This window comes from Dendrobates tinctorius, unplaced genomic scaffold, assembly GCF_039654945.1.
Source record: "Dendrobates tinctorius isolate UK_male_01 unplaced genomic scaffold, ASM3965494v1 ptg000030l, whole genome shotgun sequence".
Taxonomy (NCBI): Eukaryota; Metazoa; Chordata; class Amphibia; order Anura; family Dendrobatidae; genus Dendrobates; species Dendrobates tinctorius.
The window spans coordinates 20,176,199-20,201,141 of record NW_027361698.1 but is presented as its reverse complement, the minus strand read 5'-3'; the positions used below and the strand labels follow the sequence as shown (position 1 = coordinate 20,201,141).

The 24,943-nt window shown below is 42.6% G+C and overlaps 1 protein-coding gene across 7 annotated transcripts in view; it reads left to right on the top strand.

Annotated features, from left to right (window-relative positions):
• Window positions 1–24,943, top strand: part of ALPK1 (alpha kinase 1) — a 268,067-nt gene that overhangs the window by 227,796 nt on the left and 15,328 nt on the right. For all 7 annotated transcript variants that reach the window (XM_073571946.1, XM_073571943.1, XM_073571947.1 and 4 more), the window contains 3 exons: window positions 109–2,332; window positions 21,410–21,563; window positions 21,777–21,939. In XM_073571946.1, coding sequence (XP_073428047.1) covers window positions 109–2,332; window positions 21,410–21,563; window positions 21,777–21,939 — 2,541 coding nt within the window. The remainder of the gene's footprint in view (window positions 1–108; window positions 2,333–21,409; window positions 21,564–21,776; window positions 21,940–24,943) is intronic.

Sequence of the window (24,943 nt, the reverse complement as noted above, 5' to 3'; positions counted from 1 at the left end):
TGATTTTATTTTAACAGATTTCAATTCATATACATCACAGCACTGTATATTTCAAGTTACCTAAAACCAATGACCTAACATTATTTTGTAATTTTTTTTTTTTGTCAGAACATTCGTGGGACATGTTTATTATCATATAGTTTGTCAAAAGAGTGTCCAGTTGAGAAAAGGTCTCTTTATCTCTCTGAAGCTAAGGAATCATTCCAAATTGGTCTCCTCAGCAAAAAGAGAGGAGACCAAGTGATAAGTAAGCAGGAGCTCCACAGCTTTGTCAAGGCGGCCTTTTGTCTTGTAAATGTGAACAAGTGGCTTCACTGCAAAGCCCCCGTAAATGAAGATGTGAACGAACTTTGTAAAGAAGCCATGGAGAAACTTGCGAAATATAATATATTGCCAGATAAACGAGATAAAGTAGACTTATCCATTGATATCATGTCTCTTGTAAGCTCCATTAAAGAACACTTAGATGTACAACCTTTCCGTACCTCAGAAGACAATTGTTATGTTCCTGACAGCTATAAGGATTGTGTGACAAAAAATCTATTTACTGGAAAAGTCAGTTTTACAAAGTTGTTGGATGTGTACTCTCATCATCACAATTCTGTATGTGAAGCGTTTGAGGTTACATGTAAGCAGCATGTCACCACAGAGAGATTAAGATCAGGTGCTTGTGTCACCGCCTTAAAGACTAGTGATACCGTAAGCACAATAGACAACACGTCCAGCCACACCGATGAAAAAAGTGATCGATCAGAGGAGACATCAGCCAGAAGAAGAAAATTGGTACGGTCTGATGCAGTACGTCACTCTGATAGTATTAGACGGAAATTAAGTAGGTCACTCAATAGTAGTCATAGCTCAAGTTTGTCAAATTCATCTTTTAGTTGGGAATTCATACCACAGCAAAAGGAAAAAGAACAAGATGGTAGTAATGCAGAGAAAGTGGATTGTGTGTTCTCCTTAGATAACCTTGTGGAGCACATCCATGGAGATGACAAAAACCTTGATGTAAATTTTAAGGGGCTCTCGATTCAAGAAATGAATAACTCTGCTAACCAGTCTGACTGTTCCTCATATAAGGAACCAGAAGAATCATTTTCAAATGATTTATGTAATCCAGACAACAAAGTTGGGAAAATTGACAGAAACCTTTCAAAAGCAAAAGTTACCAAAAATTTGGTGGCTGCTGTATCAAATAATGCAGACACCGATCAGTCTTCAGATGATGAAGGCTTTGAGTTTCTTGAGCATGGTTCAGAATCATCATTTTTACCAAATGTCAATAAGACAGGTGGCGTAGCAGGAACACACTGTGTGAGTGGTGTTACAGACAAATTGCTGCAAAATATGGCTGACTTTACTACTGCAACAGTAGATACTGCAGATATGTGCTTTGGAATCAATACGAGTCTACCAAGCGGTAATGCAGGGCAAACATTGTTGCATGGAGTTGACCTACAAGCCGAAACAGAAGATGGTACAGATAATGTCTTGACTAAAATGCATGCAAATTATTTAACACATCTACATCCATCAAGTTCTCATGAAGGACACATTGTAATTCATGGAACTGACATTAAAGCTGAAGCAGAAGATACTACTGATAACAGAGACCCTGGTGGCTTTGTAGGACAAACATTTTCTCTTGGAGCTGAAGGAGAGACTGAAATAAAAGATGATACGAATGATATACCTGTTGAAATATCCAAAAACACAGTAAATTCTACAGCACTAGTAGGTGGAATTGAAGAACAAAGGTTGTTTCATGGAATTGACATAGAAACAGAAACCAAAGATACTGCAGATGACGCCCACATTGAAATGTCATTCCCTTCAAGACATAGGTCTACTATTAGCCATTATACATCGGACTCGAGTTCTGAAGATAAGTTGGAACTGCAGTTCCTTCATCAACAATATTCTGTGGAAACTTCAACTGATAGAACATCTTTACCTTGCCAAAGTAGTAGATTAAATTTGTCTTCTTCAAGAAGTCCAAAAGCACAATTGGTGGACAATATTGACCCATGTGAGAGTACAGAAGAAGGGAATGATAAGTCAAGTCTGGGTTTTAGCAGCAGCCATGGATCCAGCTCTTGGAGTAAAATAAGTCAGTTTTCTGGATCTTTTTCTGAATCAAATTCATTTCTGAGTTCAAGTGCAAGTTCCTTTGGTATGTTATCAGGTCTGAACACTGATCAGATACAACAAGATCGTTTTCTAGATAATACTTTTTATGAAGAACTTCTTTCTGGAGTAAATCATTCTTGGCTGCTGGAGAGGCTAGAACGTACAGGTGTATTTAGCTTCAATCATTCACAAAAGACACAAAGTAAGTATAAAGTGATATGATATTAGTGTATACGTGTTTGGCAATATAAGGAGGTTGTCCACTAATACACAACCTCTTTAACTATTTTAGTACCCCAGATAAAGTAAAAAACAGATCATATACTTCCAAGACTGGTATCATTCCAGCATTGGCGCTATGTCTTCCAGCAGTCACGTGACATTATTAAATAGCGTGTGTGCTGCAGGCTTATAGTTCTTTCAGAGGGAAGTATTTTTTATTTAATTTATTTGAGACACTTTATCGGGGATTGTCCAGTAGCTATACCTTTGTTTTACTTATTTATTTTAATCACTTTTATAGCACCACCATGTTCTCCACCACTTTACAGACATTATCGTCACTGTCCCAATTGGTGGTCAGTATGTGACTTATTAAGCATGGATGACTTTACAGTTTTTATCAATTGGCCTGACTAGACATGTACCATTGATATGAATTTTGCAAGATTATAGTCATGCATACCTAGATGTTTGGGGTACTTCTTCTCTTAGAACACTCTGCTCCTTTACGTTTGTCAGGTTTTGTGGTTATTGCATTTTGTATATTGATAAATGTAATATTATACATTGACAATTTTTTCTTCAAGCTAACTTGAGCTTATGTTATACATAGTAGAGTTCACTATGGCTGCCTAACAAACACCACAGGCCTTTCTATGTGCTAGTCAGGCAAGTGTAACACTGAATTGTCCAAATTATAATACTTATACTTGAAGGGAATATGTCAGTAGGATGAACCCCCTTAAGTCATCTATATGGGCATGTAGGTAATAGGAAACTGAATAATATGATACCTTGATATCTGCAATCTGATGTCTTCTTCCACAGAAATCCACTTTTTTTATTTAAATGAACTGCTCAGGATTATGGACCTGACACTGATCTGCATGAGAATCTGCCTCCAGAGCTTATTATACATGAAGGGAGGGGAGTTACCGGTGTGATGTGTAATGGCCGCTCTCTGCTCTCCTGACCTCACTGCAGAGCTGTGTGTAATTAACTGATACATCCTCAGGTTCCTCTCAGCTTCAGCTTCAATTTCGCAGGCAGACAGGGTTGTAAAATTGCTGCAATACAGCAGAGCTAAGTGCTGAAAAAATGTGTTTGCAAAAAGACAAATTTCATTTCTCCTTTTCTGTGTTAGTTACTTGTCTCACTGGTAACTTCCCCTTCATGTAAAATAATCTCTGGAAGCAGATTCTCCTGCAGATCAGTGTCCTCCCCATATTCCTTAACAGCTCATTTACATATAGGAAAAATGTGGATTTCTCTGGAATAATGACATCCAATCACAGATATCAAGGTATCATTTAGCTTTCTATGACTTACCTTCGTATACAGTTGGCTTAAGGCTGTAGTCACACTCAATGTATAAAAAAAATCGGTCCGTTTTTCATGGACCAGAATCGCACAAATGTTTCATGAACAGTGCTCCGTATGTCATCCAATTGTCCTGCGAGGATGCAATTTTCTCGCATCTAAGCATCCATGTGACATCCGTATGACGAGATTTTCTCACCGGCTTGCAAAATGGACATATAATGGAGCCCAATGACAGGTTAAACACAAACGAAAGAATAGATATAGATACACATAGAATACATATATATAAATACATGTCATTGAGACACATATATATATTTATACAATTTAAACAAAATGATACTCGCGCTATGAATCAATGGAGAATAATATATATATATATATATATATATATATATATAGTTACCTGTAGGATCAAGGCAATAAACTCATAAGCATTAGATGTTAGAGGGTACTGAGTATTGATGGATCAAACTACAAAAAGACAAAACAAAGCATAAGTTTTAAATCTTAAAATGCAAAGTCATAAAAAAAAAAAAAAAAAATGTGAAGTGTCCGGGTTAGACTCTAGTGACTAAGAGCATGGTCGGTATTGCGTTCTAATAGGTAATTAAAAACACCTATCATATAACTATACAGACATAAATAAAAACAGAAACAAACACACTGGGGGAACCATAAAGTGCTATATATGTACCTTGCACATACCCCCACTGTGACTGTTACCTCTGAATAGGAGTGCAGTGGGAAACGCCCGGTGGTTCACTAATGTGAACAGACTTTTAAGCAGTAGATTCACCGCTGTGAGCGGACTTTTAAGCAATAGAAGCCAGTGGCATGTACTTGCTAATCATTTAGGAAGTCTCTCAGTTAGTAGATAAAAACTAACTATGCAGACATAAATAAAAACAGAAACAAACACACTGGGGGAACCATAAAGTGCTATAAATGTACCTTGCACATACCCCCACTGTGACTATTACCCCTGAATAGGAGTGCAGTGGGAAACGCCCGATGGTTCACTAATGTGAACAGACTTTTAAACAGTAGATTCACCGCTGTGAGCGGACTTTTGCTTTTGAGCGGTAGAAGCCAGCGGCATATACTTGCTAATCGTTTAGGAAGTCTCTCAATCAGTAGAAAAAAAATAAAATAAAACACTGAGCTCTGTTCCGGCCGGTAACAGGCTCCAGGTGCTGGCAAACGTCCGATAATTCTCCGATGGTGATAGATCCCGCGTGAATGGCTTGAGAGCAGGAAAAAGAGCATAAATGATCGCTCACCAAAGTAGACACAGTCCAACGGCGGTCAGCATACCAGCCGCATTATAGATTGTAGACACCCGCAGTCAGCATGGTGTGAATCTGGCAGGACCTGCGATGATAATCCAGATCACGAGAGGCGCGCAATCACGTGATGTCTGATAACAAGAGTGCTGCTTGAGCCAAAATTCCAACTACCGTATATACTCGAATATAAGTCGAGATTTTCAGCCCAAAAAATTGGGCTGAAAGTCCCCCTCTCGTCTTATATTCGAGTCATATACAAAGGGGGTCGGAGGGGGGGCGGGGGTGTCAGGTCATACTTACCCGCCCTGACGCTGTCTCTTGAGCCCCCAGCTTCTCCCCGTGCTCTCTCTTCCTGCCTTCAGCGGTCATGTGGTGCCGCTCATTAAAACTCATGAATATGCGCATATTAATGAGCGGTATCACAAGACCGCTGAATGCAGGAAGAGAGCGCGCGGAGAAGCTGGGGACTCAAGCGACAGCGTCAGGACGGGTAAGTATAGCGATACTCACCTGTCCTACGTCCATGGCTGCTTGCTGCTGTCTGTCATCGGTCAGTGACTTCAGACAGCAGAGGGCGCGGTGACGTGGTTAGTGCGCGCCGCGCCCCCTGCAGTCTGAACGTCACTGACTGATGACGTGCAGATAGCGGTGAGCAGCCATGGATGCAGGACAGGTGAGAATCTGACACCCAGCGACGGAGAGGTGAGCATGTCATTTTTTTTATTTTTACATGCAGCAGCAGCATGGGGGCAGCATATGAGGGAACAATCTATGGAGCTATTTATGGGGGCAGCATATGGGGGAACAATCTATGGAGCTATTTATGGGGGCAGCATATGGGGGAACAATCTATGGAGCTATTTATGGGGGCAGCATATGGGGGAACAATCTATGGAGCTATTTATGGGGGCAGCATATGAGGGAACAATCTATGGAGCTTCTTCTGAGGACACCATATGGGGGAATAATCTATGGAGCATTTCCCACCCTAGACTTATACTCGAGTCAATAAGTTCTCCCAGTTTTTTGTGGCAAAATTAGGGGGGTCGACTTATACTCGGATCGACTTATACTCGAGTATATACGGTAGTTTCGGAATAGCACGGATTCCTTCCTCAGGGATCTGGCATTTATATCAGGGATATTTTTTATTCTCCATTGATTCATAGCACGAGTATCATTTTGTTTAAATTGTTTATTTTCACCCCTGGTGGTGTGGGGGTTCCTTACTCGCTGCTGAATCAACCCTGCACACTAGCGCCTTTGGTATATTGTATATATATATATTTATATTTCATAGAGCTCTACATAGCATAATAGCCGCTAAATCAATTGCCGGCTTCTGTAAAATCAATACAAAACCTCACATGAAATGACACATGGTTTACATACAGTAAACCATTTCATTTCATTTAGTTTTTGATATGTCTTTGACTAATAAGTACATTAGGATATGTGTGTAAAATTTTGGACATGTAGGTGTTAAAGTAACGGGTAAATTCGTTGAAAAAAATTGCGTGGGCACCAGCGGTAATTTCTCGGCCAGAGAGGGAAAGCCAGTGGGAATAGCCTAGGGACCATTGTTTTTGCCCCCCCCCCCCCCCCCCCGGCTAAAAAAATCTGCCCCCAGCTACCCCAAAAAAGGCGCCTCTATAAGGGTATGTGCACGCGCTGCGGATTCCGCTGCGTTTCCGCAGTGGTTTTGGCCGCTGCGGACCCGCAGCAGTTTTAGCTGCGGTGTACAGTACCATTCAAATGAATGGTAAAAAAAAAACGCTGTGTAGACGTTGCGGAAAAATCCGCGCGGATTTGCTGCGGTTTTGAAACCGCAGAAAGAAGTGACATGTCAATTCTTTCTGCGGAATCCGCAGCGGGTTCCTATCTCCACCATTGTGGAGATGGTGAATCTGCAGGACCAAACCGCAGGCAAAACCGCAGATAATCCGCAGGTCTTTTGACCTGCGGTTTATCTGCGGTTTTTGCAAAATCCGTGCGGATTAATCCGCAGCGGATTCCGCAGCGTCTGCACACACCCTAAGAGGCGCCTTTTTTCTGGCACTTAGCCTCTCTATTCCCATGGCCTTTAGCGGTGGCTCGTGGGTTAATAATAATGGGTTAATGTCACCTTGCTATTGAAAGGTGACATTAACCTGGGTTAATAATGGAGAGGTGTCAGTAAGACACCTATCCATTATTAACCCTAGAATAGTAAAGGGTTAAAAAAAGAGACACACACATTAATTAAAAATTCTTTTAATGAAATAAATACACAAAGTTTTTGACCAAATTTATTATTATGCCAATCCAAAAAAGCCCTTGTTCTGTAAAAAAGATAAAATAAAAAACCAACAATATCCACACCTCACTGCCGTTCAGTCAAGTCCCCCTCTGCAATCCATCAAAAGCGGTTAACTAGTTTACAACAGGGACCAATGATAATGCTACCGGCCCCGCTGTAAACCACTGCCGAATGAATGACTTCATCTCTCCGCAGCCTCCCCGGCTGACCGGAGATGAACTAATAAGCATGGGAAAGTTTCTGAATTTTCTGGGGTGGCTGGGGGCAGATTTTTTTAGCCGGGGGGGGCAAAAACAATGGTCCCTCTCTAAGCTATTAATATCTGCCCTCACTCACTGGCTTTCTCTCCCTGGTGGGAAGAAACTAAGTTTTATCTGACAAAATTGCAGGGGTGTCAATACTTTTGGACACAACTGTATATGTATATATATATATATATATGTGTGTGTGTGTCTCAAAGACGTGTGTATATATATATATATATATATGCAGTGTATATATACACTCACTGGCCACTTTATTAGGTACACCTGTCCAACTGTGTGTTAAGACTTAATTTCTAATCAGCCAATCACATGGCGGCAACTCAGTGCATTTAGGCATGTAGACATGGTCAAGACAATCTCCTGCAGTTCAAACCGAGCATCAGTATGGGGAAGAAAGGTGATTTGAGTGCCTTTGAACGTGGCATGATTGTTGGTGCCAGAAGGGCTGGTCTGAGTATTTCAGAAACTGCTGATCTACTGGGATTTTCACGCACAACCATCTCTAGGGTTTACAGAGAATGGTCCGAAAAAGAAAAAAAATCCAGTGAGCGGCAGTTCTGTGGCCGGAAATGCCTTGTTGATGCCAGAGGTCAGAGGAGAATGGGCATACTGGTTCGAGCTGATAGAAAGGCAACAGTGACTCAAATTAAGGCAACAGTGACTCAAATTGCCACCCGTTACAACCAAGGTAGGCAGAAGAGCATCTCTGAACGCACAGTGCGTCGAACTTTGAGGCAGATGGGCTACAGCAGCAGAAGACCACACTGGGTACCACTCCTCTCAGCTAAGAACAGGAAACTGAGGCTACAATTTGCACAAGCTCATCGAAATTGGACAGTAGAAGATTGGAAAAACGTTGCCTGGTCTGATGAGTCTCGATTTCTGCTGCGACATTCGGATGGTAGGGTCAGAATTTGGCGTAAACAACATGAAAGCATGGATCCATCCAGCCTTGTATCAACGGTTCAGGCTGGTGGTGGTGGTGTCATGGTGTGGGGAATTTTTTCTTGGCACTCTTTGGGCCCCTTGGTACCAATTGAGCATCGTTGCAACGCCACAGCCTACCTGAGTATTGTTGCTGACCATGTCCATCCCTTTATGACCACAATGTACCCAACATCTGATGGCTACTTTCAGCAGGATAATGCGCCATGTCATAAAGCTCGAATCATCTCAGATTGGTTTCTTGAACATGACAATGAGTTCACTGTACTCAAATGGCCTCCTCAGTCACCAGATCTCAATCCAATAGAGCATCTTTGGGATGTGGTGGAACGGGAGATTCGCATCAGGGATGTGCAGCCGACAAATCTGCGCCAACTGTGTGATGCCATCATGTCAATATGGTCCAAAATCTCTGAGGAATGCTTCCAGCACCTTGTTGAATCTCTGCCACGAAGAATTGAGGCAGTTCTGAAGGCAAAAGGGGGTCCAACCCGTTACTAGCATGGTGTACCTAATAAAGTGGCCAGTGAGTGTATATATATATATATATATATATATATATATATATATATATATGTATTCTATGTTTATATATCTATTCTTTCTATTCTTTATTAAACATGTCAGTGTGATTTTACTGTATTGCGCACTGAATTGCCGGCTTTTGGTAGAGGACACTGGTGCGTATTTCTCGCAAGTCACACTTGTGGTCCGTGTGTAATCCAATTTTTTCTCGCACCCATAGACTTGCATTGGTGAGTCTCGGCTGAGAATCGCTGACAATCGCAGCATGCTGCGATTTTCTCAGCCTGTTTAAAACGGGATTAACATTGGGACTAGAGCAATGCGATTTTTTTATCGCATAGCACTCGTCCGTTTTTCTCTCTAGTGTGACTCTGGCCTTGGAGTGTTGATCCTACTCACTGATTCCCTTTAAAACTAAGCTACATAAACTGAGGGCAGCATCACATCAATTAATCCAAATGTCTTTATTGATAAGCAAAAGTACAAGTACCGTACATCAAAAAGGTCTTTGCTGCCACATTCAGTTACAACAAATTCAAACAAATTTAAAGGGATTGTCCACCTTTGGGGACAGTTTTTTTCATTATACTTAAATAGATGTATTTAGTCCTAAAAATAATTTGTCCAATTTAGTTTTGCCCGAACCAGAGGCAGCATGAATCAGACACTGGACTGCAGGCAAATTTGTTTTACTTGTTTGAAAAGCTGGCCTGGGACTGTCTTGTCTGACTGGAGTGGGGTGGGTTTGTCAGAGTAAAACGTACCTGCCTGGAATCACTCAGTCAATGCCAGATTTCTCTTTTAACAAAAATAAATTTTGAAGGCACAAAAAGGCAGCTTTGTGACATGATACTGCATGGAATATGCAGTTTGCCTACTGGGGTTTAATCGCATGTAGGAGTATAGGCTGGCTTAAGTCCTGGTCACTAGTGAAGAGCAGACCAAGAGCATGACATAAAATACTTTTGTTGGGAAACCCCTGTAGTATAAGCTTTACATTTATGTAGTTTTTCAATTAGACTTTGTGAACATTTGTAGTGATTATTTTTTAAAATCTTTTTCTTTACACCTTTTAGCAATATTTCAAAAATCCCACCATTTACCTTAGTCCCTTCCTACATTAGAGCATGAATTTACATCCTGGGAAGGGGTCCGCAGGTGTGGAGGGAGCCCAGGTGCTGAGCTCCCCCACATGTGGCAGATACTATACAATATTACATAGCAGGAATCTATCTTTAACAGACATGGACGTAGCACTATGAATGCTGGAAAAATAATGGCGGAATTGCAATTTTTTTTCACCCGTTTGGCCCACTGGAAATTTTTTTCAGTATATTGTATAGTAAAATGAATGGTAAAGGAGATCCAGCTCAAGACGGAGTAAAAAATTTCAGACTTTATTGAAATGCGTTAAATAGTGATAACATCAGAAAAAATGCACTTATCAGCAAGTAGCACCTGTTAGGTGTCGGATTCCTGCAGCTGCACAGCGGGAATCCAGAGCCTTGCATCCAGCGGTCTCCCATTCTCCTCCGACTGCTCAGGAGCCTGCACAGCAATCTCGGCGTCTCAGACGCTCTGCTCAGACCAGCTCGGTAGGACTGGTTGCTGCTGCCACCTCTGGGTCAGCAATAGCAGCGCAGGCTCTCCTGCAGCAAGCCACTCCAGTGACTAATTCCTCTCATCGCGCTACTGGGCATGCTCACGAGACGATCTCCCATTGGAGATCGGGAGTCACGTGCTCAGGTCCTTCTCCTGATCTGATTGGTCCATCCCAGAGATCTGGAAGGTCCCGCACAGCTATATTGACTATACTTGCTACTGTGTGAGTGATGATGGATGCATGTACCTGCGAATGACTCATTAAGATCCCCTCCCTCTGATATTACGTGTGTGGATAGGGACTTAGTCTTAGAGTCAGCGCCAGTCAGTGGCACGCTTCAGGTCACATTGCACATCTACACAGTGCTAGCGTCCGACAGTGCACCCCCTCTTGGGCATTGTCGTACAGCGGCTGGTTCAGACAGAAAGGCCCACAAACAAACAGCAACTGAAAACCACCGCAGTGAAGGCCTGGCAGAGCATCAAAAAGGAGGAAACACAGCGTCTGGTGACGTCCATGAGTTCAAGACTTCAGGTAGTCATTGCCAACAAAGGGTTTTTCAACCAAGTGCTAGAAATGAACATTTTTTGTGGATTTAGCATTCCTGTGAATCACTAACCTAATATTTAGTTGTATACCCACAGTTTATTAGAACTGCTTTACATCTATGTTGCATAGAGTCAACCAACTTCTGTCAGCTGTCAAGTGTTATTCCAGCCCAGGATGCTTGGACTGCATCCCGCTATTTTTTGGCATCTGTTGGCTTTTAAAGTTACCCCACAAGTGTTCTATCAGATTAAGGTTTGGAGATTGGGCTGGCCACTCCGTAACTACAATTTTGTTGAACTTGAACCAACATTTCTCTTGTTTATTGGTGTGTTTAGGGTCGTTGTCTTGTTGAAACTCCCATTTCAAGGGCATAATCTCTTCAGCCTAAGGCAGCATGGCCTCTTCAAGTATTTTAATAATATGCAAACTGGTCCATGGTCCATGATCCCTGGTAAGCGATAAATAGGTCCAGCACCATAGTAAGAGAAACATGCCTATATCATGATGCTTGCACTACCATGCTTCACTGTCTTCAGAGTGTACTGTGGCTTGACAGCATAAATTGGGGATTGTCTGACGAACAATCTGTGGCCTTTGGACCCAAAAGAACAATTTGACGTTCATCAGTCCACAAAATGTTTCTCCATTTTTCTTTAGGCCAGTTGTGTTTTTTGGCAAATTGTATCCGCTTCAGTAAGTCTTTGTTTTAACAGTGGGACTTTACAGGGGCTTCTTGCTAAGAGATTAGCTTCACACAGGTGTCATCTAACTGTCATGGTACTCACAGGTAACTTGAGACTGTATTTGATCATTGACTTAGCCTTTGCCATTCTGGCTATTCTTCCATCCATTCAAATTGTAGTCTTCCATTATCTTCGAGCCGATGATCTAGCCAATTAATTCAAAGAAAAAATTGACCATATCCGACAGGAAATTATCTCCCAATCACCTCATACCATGCATCTTCCTTCCTCCCCCAGTGCAGCTAGCTCACTCTCTGATTTTGAACCAGTCTCAGAAGAAGAAGTAATCAGGCTCCTTGCATCTTCTCGCCCTAAAACTTGCACCAGTGACCCAATTCCGTCACATCTCCTCCAGTCCCTTTCCCCTGCTGTCACCGCCCACCCAACAAAAATGCTTAACCTCTCTCTCTCTTCTGGTATCTTTCCCTCCTCATTTAAGCATGCCATCATACATCCATTACTTAAAAAACTATCCCTCGACCAAAACTGTGCCGCTAACTATAGACCTGTCTCTAATCTTTCCTTCATCTCTAAACTCCTGGAACGCCTGGTCCGCTCTCGTCTTTTCCGCTATCTCTCTGATAACTCTCATCTCGACCCTCTACAATCCGGTTTCCACTCTTTACACTCTACTGAAACTTCCCTCACTAAAGTCTCTAATGAGCTACTAACAGCTAAATCTAATGGTCGCTATTCCATGCTAATTCTCCTGGATCTCTCCGCACCATTCGACACTGTGGATCATCAGCTCCTCCTCACTATTCTCCGCTCCATCGGCCTCAAGGACACCGTTCTCTCCTGGTTCTCCTCCTATCTCACTGATTGCTCCTTCACTGTATCTTTTGCTGGGTTCTCCTCCTCTGATCTTCCACTTACTGTTGGGGTTCCTCAAGGATCGGTTCTAGGCCCCCTTCTATTCTCTTTGTATACATACTGCCCCTATTGGTCGAACAATCAGTAGATTTCGTTTCCAGTACCATCTCTATGCTGATGACACCCAATTATAAGCTTCTTCTCCTGACATGACGCCTGCCTTTTTAGAAAACACCAGTGATTGTCTAAACTAGGGGTGGGGAAACTCAGGCCCCAGGGCCATTTACGGCCCTCGATGACCTTTTATCAGGCCCCCGAGCAGATTCTCAGGGACCGCATTCTTGGGCAGGGAGCTGTATTTTGATTGCCACAAGCTCATTAATTTCTTCTTGCTCTGTTAGCGCACACACGCAGTGTTCACTACTGAACATTGAAGGGCATGCAATGAAAGATTACGTCATGAAACCAGTGCCAGAGTCAGGATGTACTTTGTGGGCTGAGTTTGTACGGCCCCCGAAGGATGGTATAAATATCCAAATGGGTCTTGGCAGAAAAAAGATTCCCCACCCCTGGTCTAAACACTGTTTCTAACATCATGTCCTCCCTCTACTTGAAACTGAACCTGTCATTGACTGAACTCCTTGTGTTTCCACCCTCTAATAATGTACCTATGCCTGACATTGCCATTTCGGTGGGTGGTTCCACTATTACTCCCCAGCAACATGCCCGCTGTCTTGGGGTCATACTTGACTCCGAGCTTTCATTCACCCCTCACATCCGATCACTGGCTCGCTCTTGTTATCTGCATCTCAAAAACATTTCCAGAATTTGATCTTTTCTTACTTTTGATTATGCAAAAACTCTTACTGTTTCTCTTATTCATTCTCATCTGGACTATTGTAACTCTGTACTAATCGGTCTCCCTCTTACCAAACTCTGCCCTCTCCAATCTGTCCTGAATGCTGCAGCCAGGATCATATTCCTCAGCAATTGTTACACCGATGCCTCTACCTTGTGACAGTCATTACACTGGTTACCCATCCACTCCAGAATCCAGTACAAACTTATTACCCTCACCCACAAAGCACTCCATGGCTCAGCACCAGCCTATATCTCCTCCCTCATCTCAGTCTACCACCCTACCCGTGCCCTCCATTCTGCTGATGACCTGAGGTTAGCATCCTCAATAATCAGAACCTCCCACTCCCGTCTCCTAGACTCTACACGTGCTGTCCAATTCTTTGGAATGCACTACCCAGGTCAACACGATTAGTCCCCAATCCCTACAGTTTTAAGCATGCCCTAAAAACGCATTTACGCAGACTGGCCTACCCCCTCAACACATTAACCTAACTATCCCTGTGTGACACTGTCAAAAGTTTTACCATGACCAGGTTCCCCACATCATGTTCCCACATGCTTTATTCATCTATTAGCCCTCTGTGGCCGTACTGTTACATACTCAACACTATGGTTGGTCTGAACAATGAAGGCAACTGTTACCACTCACCTTTTGTGCCTTTTTCTCCTCATAGATTGTAAGCTTGTGAGCAGGGCCCTCATTCCCCTTGCTATCTGTTATGACCTATGTGATTACGGTTATGCTGTTATGTCTATCGTCTGTACAAGTCCCCTTTAAAATGTAAAGTGCTGCGGAATATATCGGCGCTATATAAATAAAATTATTATTATCATTATTATTAAAAGTGACACCATTCAAAAAACTGCGCCGCTCAAGGTGTTCAAAACCACATTCAAGAAGTTTAATAAACTTTCAGGTGCTTCAAAGGAGTTTTTTTAAAAAGATAAATAAATAACATTTAACTTTTTTTCACAAAAAATTTACTTCAGATCCGTTTTTTTATTTTTAACAGGAAAAAATGGACCCCAAAATTTGTTGTGTAATTTCTCCTGAGCATGCCGATACCCCATATGAGGGACAAAACCACTGTTTGAGCGCATGGCAGAGCTCAGAAGGGAAGGAGCGCCATTTGACTTTTCGAATGCAAAGTTTGCTGGAACAATTGACGCACGCCATGTCGCATTTGGAGAGCCTCTGATGTGCCTAAACAGTGAAAATCCCCCACAAATGATACCATTTTGGAAACTGGACCCCTCAGGGAACTAGATGTGTGGTGAACACATTGAACCCTCAGATGCTTCACAGAAGTTTATAATGTTGAGCCGTAAAAATAAAAAAATATAATTTTCCCCGCAAATATGTTTTCAGCACAAAATATTGCATTTTCATAAGGGTAACAGGAGAAATTTGTTCTGCAATTTCTCCTGAGTATGCTGATATGCCATATGTGGGGGAATACTACTTTTGAAGCACAGGGCAAAGCTCAGAAGGGAAGAGGTGCAATACTGGAGTTCAGATTTTGCTGGGATGGTTTGAGGGTGCCATGTCACATTGGCAGAGCCCCTGAGGTGCCAGAACAACAGAAACCTCCTATATGTGAATTCATTTTACAAATTACACTCCCCAATGAATTGATCTAGGGGTACAGTGATCATATTGACACCATATGTGCTTCACAGAGTTTTATACCACCGAGCGGTGAAGAAAGAATAAATTAAATTTTTACCACTAAAATCTTTTAAACACTAGTTTTTAATTTTTCCAAGGGCTAATTGGAATTTTTTTTTACAAAAAACTGAGGTCCATTTTTTCCTGATTGTGCCAATGCCCTACTTGTAATCGGGAAATATTTTTCAGGCACAGTGCAAAGCTCAGAAGGCAAAGAGCTCCAGATTTTACTGTTAGGCTGGAGTCACACTAACCTGCGCAAAATACGGTCAGTATTTTACATGCGTAATACGGATGACAGACCCCTAAACAGTGCTCCGTATGTCATCCGAAATCAAGGTGTGGTCGCGTATTTTGCGCATGTAAGCATCCGTATGTAATCCGTATGGCATCCGTATGGTGAGATTTTCTCGCAGGCTTGCAAAATGGACATATAATGGAGCCCTATGACAGTTTTAATAAAGAAATGAAAGAATAGATATAGACACATAGAATACATACAGTGCCTACAAGTAGTATTCAACCCCCTGCAGATTTAGCAGGTTTACACATTCGGAATTAACTTGGCATTGTGACATTTGGACTGTAGATCAGCCTGGAAGTGTGAAATGCACTGCAGCAAAAAAGAATGTTATTTCTTTGTTTAATTTTTTCTTAAATTGTGAAAAGTTTATTCAGAGGGTCAATTATTATTCAACCCCTCAAACCACCAGAATTCTGTTTGGTTCCCCTAAAGTATTAAGAAGTATTTCAGGCACAAAGTACAATGAGCTTCACATGTTTGGATTAATTATCTCTTTTTCCAGCCTCTTCTGACTATTTAGGACCCTCCCCAAACTTGTGAACAGCACTCATACATGGTCAACATGGGAAAGACAAAGGAGCATTCCAAGGCCATCAGTGACAAGATCGTGGAGGGTCACAAGGCTGGCAAGGGGTACAAAACCCTTTCCAAGGAGTTGGGCCTACCTGTCTCCACTGTTGGGAGCATCATCCGGAAGTGGAAGGCTTATGGAACTACTGTTAGCCTTCCACGGCCTGGACCGCCTTTGAAAGTTTCCTCCCATGCCGAGGCCAGGCTTGTCCGAAGAGTCAAGGCTAACCCAAGGACAACAAGGAAGGAGCTCCGGGAAGATCTCATGGCAGTGGGGACATTGGTTTCAGTCAATACCATAAGTAACGTACTCCACCGCAATGGTCTCCGTTCCAGACGAGCCCGTATGGTACCTTTACTTTCAAAGCGTCATGTCAAGGCTCGTCTACAGTTTGCTCATGATCACTTGGAGGACTCTGAGACAGACTGGTTCAAGGTTCTCTGGTCTGATGAGACCAAGATCGAGATCTTTGGTGCCAACCACACACGTGACTTTTGGAGACTGGATGGCACTGCATACGACCCCAAGAATACCATCCCTACAGTCAAGCATGGTGGTGGCAGCATCATGCTGTGGGGCTGTTTCTCAGCCAAGGGGCCTGGCCATCTGGTCCGCATCCATGGGAAGATGGATAGCACGGCCTACCTGGAGATTTTGGCCAAGAACCTCCGCTCCTCCATCAAGGATCTTAAGATGGGTCGTCATTTCATCTTCCAACAAGACAACGACCCAAAGCACACAGCCAAGAAAACCAAGGCCTGGTTCAAGAGCCAAAAAATCAAGGTGTTGGAGTGGCCTAGTCAGTCTCCTGACCTTAACCCAATTGAAAACTTGTGGAAGGAGCTCAAGATTAAAGTCCACATGAGACACCCAAAGAACCTAGATAACTTGGAGAAGATCTGCATGGAGGAGTGGGCCAAGATAACTCCAGAGACCTGTGCCGGCCTGATCAGGTCTTATAAAAGACGATTATTAGCTGTAATTGCAAACAAGGGTTATTCCACAAAATATTAAACCTAGGGGTTGAATAATAATTGACCCACACTTTTATGTTTAAAATTGATTAAAATTTAACTGAGCAACATAACTTTTTGGTTTGTAAGATTTATGCATCTGTTAATAAATCCTGCTCTTGTGTGAAGTTTGAAGGCTCTAACTAATTTGCATCTTATCAAACCTGCTAAATCTGCAGGGGGTTGAATACTACTTGTAGGCACTGTATATATATATATATATATATATATATATATATATGTATTCTATGTGTCTATATCTATTCTTTCATTTCTTTATTAAAACAGTCAGTGTGAGTTTACTGTATCGTGCACTGAATTGCCGGCTTTGCTAAAAGACACCGGGTGCGTATTTCTCGCAGGTCACATGTGTGGTCCGTGTGTAATCCGTATTTTTTGCGCACCCATAGACTTGCATTGGCGTATTACGGGCGTAGTACGCTGACAATTGCAGCATGCTGCGAGTGGCACGGAGCGTAGGATACGGAGGAGAAATATACGGCTGGTGCGAGGGACCCCATAGAGAATCATTGGTCCGTGTCTAATGCGTGCTTTTTGCGCCTCTCACGCACCCGTATTCCTCGCCAGTGTGACTCCGGCCTAATGGTTTTCAAGTGCCATGACACACTGGGAGAGCCTATGAGGTGCCAGAACAGCAGAAACCCCATAACTGATCCCATTTTACAAACTATACCTCTCAATGAATTAATCGATGGGTACAGTGATCATATTGACCCCATGGGTGTGTCACAGAATTTTATACCATTTGTGAGTGAAGACAAAATAACTACATTTTTACCACCAAAATTTGTTTTAGCTCCAGATTTCACATTTTCACACAATTGGGTAAAAATTACACCAAAATTTGTCCCACAATTTCTACTGAACGTGGCAATACCCATATATGACTGTACAGTACTACTTAGCTATACGGAGAGACTGGGGAGGAACAGAGCACAATTTGCCTCCTGGAGCGCAGATTTTCCTAGAACAGTTTGCGGACTCCATATACAAAGCCACTAATTGCTAGAAGAGCAGAATCCCCCCTCAAGTGACTTCATTTAGGAAACTATACCCCTTGGGGAATTTATCTACAGGTGTAGTAACGATTTTGACTCCATGGGTATTTTCCAGAAACAAGCAGCAATGAATGTTGCCAAGTGAAAATTGTAAACTGCCGTTGTAGTGACCGGTACGTTTCAGTCACCAGTACGTTATGCCCAGCCTGTGCTTCTGGAGACATCTCATCGCTTCAGAAATACCAAATGTGGACACAATATGTGGTTTAGGTACACTGTGGGGCTCAGAAGGGAGGGGGGCATTTGGATTTGGGAGTGCAGAATTTGCTGAATTCTTTTGGCGGGAGAGGAGCCATTTCGCTTTTCCAGAGATTTTCCACCATTAATGTGGAAGCCCCCCTATATTTCAGTTAACAGATGACGTCCTGAGCCAGGGCTTGCATTTTTTGTGGATTGAGTTGAAGCTTTCATTGGGAACACTTTATATAATGTTTGGGATCACATTTATGCGACGCTTTACGCTGAGCACTTACTTTGGGGTTTCCATCTAAATCTCTGAGTGACGTGATTCAGATGAAACCCCCGAAGTATCCATTCACTCTGAGGCAGCAGAGTTACTCGGGACTCTGTCTGACCTCTGTTCAGCGGTGCCCTTCTTATCAGAGGTGCACAAAACTGTGGCCGACAGCATTTTTATGCAATCCTAAAAAGATGGACACCACCGGATCACAGGTCACACGGCGTCCACAGTGACTCCATCTGCCTCATTATAGGGAATCTTCTGCCAGAGGTTCCGTCTGAATCACGTTTTTAAGAGATTTATAAGGAAACCCCGGAGTAAGCGCTCAGCGCAGAATGCAGGATAAATGTACGCAGAGCCTTACTGCGATCTTTGGGAGGCAGAATGCAAAAAATCAACAGCTTGTAAAGAATTGGTTTTATTTATTTTTTACGCCGTTCCTCATGTGCTATAAGTAATTAGGCAACTTTATTCTTCGGATCGGTGCAATTACAGTGATACCAGACTTATATTGTGTTTTTATCTTTGGTTTGAGTTACACACTAAAAGACACTTTTTATTGCCAAAATTAGTCTTTGCATCACCACATTTTGAGAGCTATCATTATTCTATATTGTGGCCCACGGAGTCATATGAGGTCTTGTTTTTTGTGGGAGGAGCCATTTTCGGGCACATGATATTTTTTGATTGCTTTCTATTCTTATTTTTGTGAGGCAGAACCAACAAAAATCAGCAATTCAGGAATTGCTTTTTTTGAGAGGGGGTTTATGCCGTTCTGTATGTGGTAAAATTGATACGGCAGTTTTATTTTTCAGGTCAGTACGATTACAGCGATACCTCATTTATATATTTTTTTATGTTTTGGCGCTTTTATACAATAAAAACTATTTTATAGAAAAAAATAATTATTTTGCATCGTTTTATTCTGAGAGCTATAACTTTTTTATTTTTGTGCTGATGACGCTGTATGGCAGCTTGTTTTTTGCAGGACAAAATGACATCTTCAGTTGTATTATGTGTTAGGCGTCGTGTCACGGTCGTCGCTGCACAGCAGGAATCCCGAGCCTTGCATTCGGCAGTCTCCCATTCCTCTCTGGCCGCACAGGAGGCTGCTCAGCAGACTTCGTCGACCCAGGCGCTCTGCTCAGACCAGCCCTGTAGGTTAAGTTACTGCTGCCGCCTCTGGTCCAACTATAGCAACGCAGGCTGGTCAGCAGCAAGCTACTCCAGGGACTAAGTCCTCCTTTCGGTCCACTGAGCATGCCCTTGGGACAATCTCTCATTAGAGATCGGAGGTCACATGCTCAGGTCCTTCTCCAGCTCGGATTGGACCATCAGGAAGGTCTCGGAAGGACGCTGCTATAAAAGTGTCGCTTGGCCACTCGGCCATGTGCTAGTATAGACTCAAATAGTTTGGAGTGGATGATGATGGATGCATGTATCTGGTGACTGACTCATTATGAAACCCCTTCCCTTTTGATACGTATGTTGGTAGGGTTTAATGTCCGTTTCAGCGCCTGTCAGTGGCTAGTCTATAGGCCACAGTGCATACCAGCCGTCTGCACACTAGCGTCCGATGGTGTCGCCCACTGCAGGGCACTATCGAACCGCGGCCACAGCCACGCCGGTGCAACGCCTTGCGCAACCTGTGCGCTTATCTGGCCCAACCCAGGGCGATTAGTGGCGTCCACCTGAGCGGCACTGTGCACACTTGCACGCGTAATTTATTTAACCCTTGCTGGCATTGCAGTCGCGGTGCAGAGCGCTAGCGGTCTAGAGGGACTTCAGTCCTGCAGGTTAAGGGCTGAGTTCTGTGACTATACACTAGCGCTCACACTGCCGAGCTCTGTGAGTAATAACACGCTACGGCATTTATTATTTGGCGGTTGTGTGGCTCTGTGAGATAACAGAGTCCGCCTCTGTACACATTGGGTGAGGTTAACCCCGTGTGTCCCGTTATTATACCGCCATATAGCGTCCGCCATTACAGAGCAGCAGTTAACACCTCTGCACGGTGGACCCCGGACTGCGAAACACACCTAAATACCATCTTTATTATTTGGTGCGTTCCGCCAGCCCGTGACATTATGTTTATTTATATCCGTCTTTTTGATCGTGTTTATTTCACTGTTTGTTCGTCAGTATGACGATAAAGCAGTTTTTTGCCTTGTTTTTTATTGTTTTTTTTTCATTCAAATATTTATTTTGAGATACAATATCTTTTGTTTTTTAATATTATTTTTGATTTTTAAACAAAATATTTTTACAATCATTTAAAAAAAAATTTTTACATTTTTTCTAACTTTTTTTTTTACTTTGTCCCACTATGTGGCAATCATTTTTTGTAGGATGATCGCTTCTGCAGCATGGAGATGAAGCAGCATCTCCATGCTGCACAGACAGAGAGATGATCAGCAAGTTTCCTAGGTATGGTGACCCGAATGTCGTCATGAAGACATCCGGTCACCATAGGAACGATCGGAACCCCGGTTCGATCGCAGCATTTAGGGGGTTAAAGTGCTGGGTGTCAGCTGTCAAAATCAGTCTGGTGGTTTTCTTAGAATCTACTGCACCAACTGGTAAAATGTTTGATATGTGGTAATATAATGTATGCCAAAAAGCAGTGATTAATCTGGTTAGACATATTGGACTGCTATTATTTTGAACACTACTGTAAGGAAATAAATATTTGTCATATGCTACTCCTAATGTGACAGTTGTGCCACCCTTATGTATTATATACAGATGCTTTGCTTCTTAAGTTTTCCAAAAAATCTGGGCTTTGGACAGCCCAAGAAACAGTTGTCTATATTGGAGATGATGTGAATGTTAAAAAGAAAGGCAAGCAAAGAAAAGCTTTCTGGATCCACTTTCTACACCAGGATGAGACTCTGGGACGGTAGGTCGCCGACCGGGTTTGGTATGTAAGTTAGCACAGCTTGTTTCCAGCTGTCCCAGTGACCCAGCGTCTGGATGCATTCCCTACCAGCGCATCATAGCCATCTATACTGCTGGTTATTGTGACTGTGAATTTTCTGATATACCGTAACTAAAAACAGTTTTCCATCCAATATTTACATGGAGATTTTACTTTTCTTTGTCTTTTTTTTAGGTACATAGGAAAAGCATACAAAAAACACAAGGAACTGCTGTACCATTTCTGTGATGTTGAGCGTCAGATGACCGCTCAGTACTACGTCACAGAATTCAACAAAAGATTGTATGGATTAAACATCCCCACCCAGATATTTTACGTCCCATCTGCTGTTCTTTTGGTAAGACTGCCCACAACACATGTAATATATAACTGCCCTGACCCATGGCATTTTTTGTGTTTTTTAGAAAGCCAATGATCAGGACAGCACTCTGAGATTGAAAGGTCAATCTGTATACTGCCCATACACATGTCAGTACTGTCCTCCGTGTCCCAGCATCACAAGAGTTTAGTGATGGTTTTGACAGTTTAGTTTTTCTTACTGTTTTTTTGTTTTTACGGCTGACTGAAGGAATGGACACCTGATAATTATCTGCTTCCTCCCTTACATCTTCTGTATACTCCTGTACTACCACATGCTAGTCTCGTGGTGCTTTTGAAGTGATTTTGTGAAATCCGCTGCAAATAATATCCCGAAAAAAACACATTATTATAACCTTAGTTCTTGTTCACACAATGCTGTTTGATACAGATTTCAAATTTTTTTTTTTAAAGGCTAGGTCTAAATTCCAACCAAAGTTCACTAGGTATCGCATGCACATACTAGTCAAAGGGGTGTATTTCTGCTACTACAGTAATACGCATAAGATTTTCTACACGTAACCGAACAGCAGAGAACCAGCTGTATATGTGAGCGTGCGCAGTCTATAACAGCTGTATATGTGAACGCACCCAGTCTATAACCAGCTGTATATGTGAGCGTACCCAGTCTATAACCAGCTGTATATGTGAGCGTACCCAGTCTATAACCAGCTGTATATGTGAGCGTACCCAGTCTATAACCAGCTGTATATGTGAGCGTACCCAGTCTATAACCAGCTGTATATGTGAGCGTACCCAGTCTATAACCAGCTGTATATGTGAGCGCACCCAGTCTATAACCAGCTGTATATGTGAGCGTACCCAGTCTATAACCAGCTGTATATGTGAGCGCACCCAGTCTATAACCAGCTGTATATGTGAGCTTACCCAGTCTATAACCAGCTGTATATGTGAGCGTACCCAGTCTATAACCAGCTGTATATGTGAGCGCACCCAGTCTATAACCAGCTGTATATGTGAGCGTACCCAGTCTATAACCAGCTGTATATATGAGCGTACCCAGTCTATAACCAGCTGTATATGTGAGCTTACCCAGTCTATAACCAGCTGTATATGTGAGCGTACCCAGTCTATAACCAGCTGTATATGTGAGCGTACCCAGTCTATAACCAGCTGTATATGTGAGCGTACCCAGTCTATAACCAGCTGTATATGTGAGCGCACCCAGTCTATAACCAGCTGTATATGTGAGCGTACCCAGTCTATAACCAGCTGTATATGTGAGCGCACCCAGTCTATAACCAGCTGTATATGTGAGCGTACCCAGTCTATAACCAGCTGTATATGTGAGCGTACCCAGTCTATAACCAGCTGTATATGTGAGCGTACCCAGTCTATAACCAGCTGTATATGTGAGCATACCCAGTCTATAACCAGCTGTATATGTGAGCGCACCCAGTCTATAACCAGCTGTATATGTGAGCGTACCCAGTCTATAACCAGCTGTATATGTGAGCGTACCCAGTCTATAACCAGCTGTATATGTGACCGTACCCAGTCTATAACCAGCTGTATATATGAGCGTACCCAGTCTATAACCAGCTGTATATGTGAGCATACCCAGTCTATAACCAGCTGTATATGTGAGTGTACCCAGTCTATAACCAGCTGTATATGTGAGCGTACCCAGTCTATAACCAGCTGTATATGTGAGCATACCCAGTCTATAACCAGCTGTATATGTGAGCATACCCAGTCTATAACCAGCTGTATATGTGAACGCACCCAGTCTATAACCAGCTGTATATGTGAGCGTACCCAGTCTATAACCAGCTGTATATGTGAGCATACCCAGTCTATAACCAGCTGTATATGTGAGCGCACCCAGTCTATAACCAGCTGTATATGTGAGCGTACCCAGTCTATAACCAGCTGTATATGTGAGCGTACCCAGTCTATAACAGCTGTATATGTGAGCATACCCAGTCTATAACCAGCTGTATATGTGAGCGCACCCAGTCTATAACCAGCTGTATATGTGAGCGTACCCAGTCTATAACAGCTGTATATGTGAGCATACCCAGTCTATAACCAGCTGTATATGTGAGCGCACCCAGTCTATAACCAGCTGTATATGTGAGCATACCCAGTCTATAACAGCTGTATATGTGAACGCACCCAGTCTATAACCAGCTGTATATGTGAGCGTACCCAGTCTATAACCAGCTGTATATGTGAGCATACCCATTCTATAACCAGCTGTATATGTGAACGTAACCAGTCTATAACCAACTGTATATGTGAACACACCCAGTCTATAACCAGCTGTATTTGTGAGCGTACCCAGTCTATAACCAGCTGTATATGTGAGCGCACCCTGTCTATAACCAGCTGTATATGTGAGTGTACCCAGTCTATAACAGCTGTATATGTGAGCGTAACCAGTCTATAACCAGCTGTATATGTGAACACACCCAGTCTATAACCAGCTGTATATGTGAGCATACCCAGTCTATAACCAGCTGTATATGTGAACACACCCAGTCTATAACCAGCTGTATATGTGAGCATACCCAGTCTATAACCAGCTGTATATGTGAGCGTACCCAGTCTATAACCAGCTGTATATGTGAACGCACCCAGTCTATAACCAGCTGTATATGTGAACACACCCAGTCTATAACCAGCTGTATATGTGAGCGTACCCAGTCTATAACAGCTGTATATGTGAACACACCCAGTCTATAACCAGCTGTATATGTATATATGAGCGTAACCAGTCTATAACCAGCTGTATATGTAACGCACCCAGTCTATAACCAGCTGTATATGTGAACGTAACCAGTCTATAACCAGCTGTATATGTGAGCGCACCCAGTCTATAACCAGCTGTATATGTGAACACACCCAGTCTATAACCAGCTGTATATGTGAACGCACCCAGTCTATAACCAGCTGTATATGTGAACACACCCAGTCTATAACCAGCTGTATATGTGAGCGTACCCAGTCTATAACCAGCT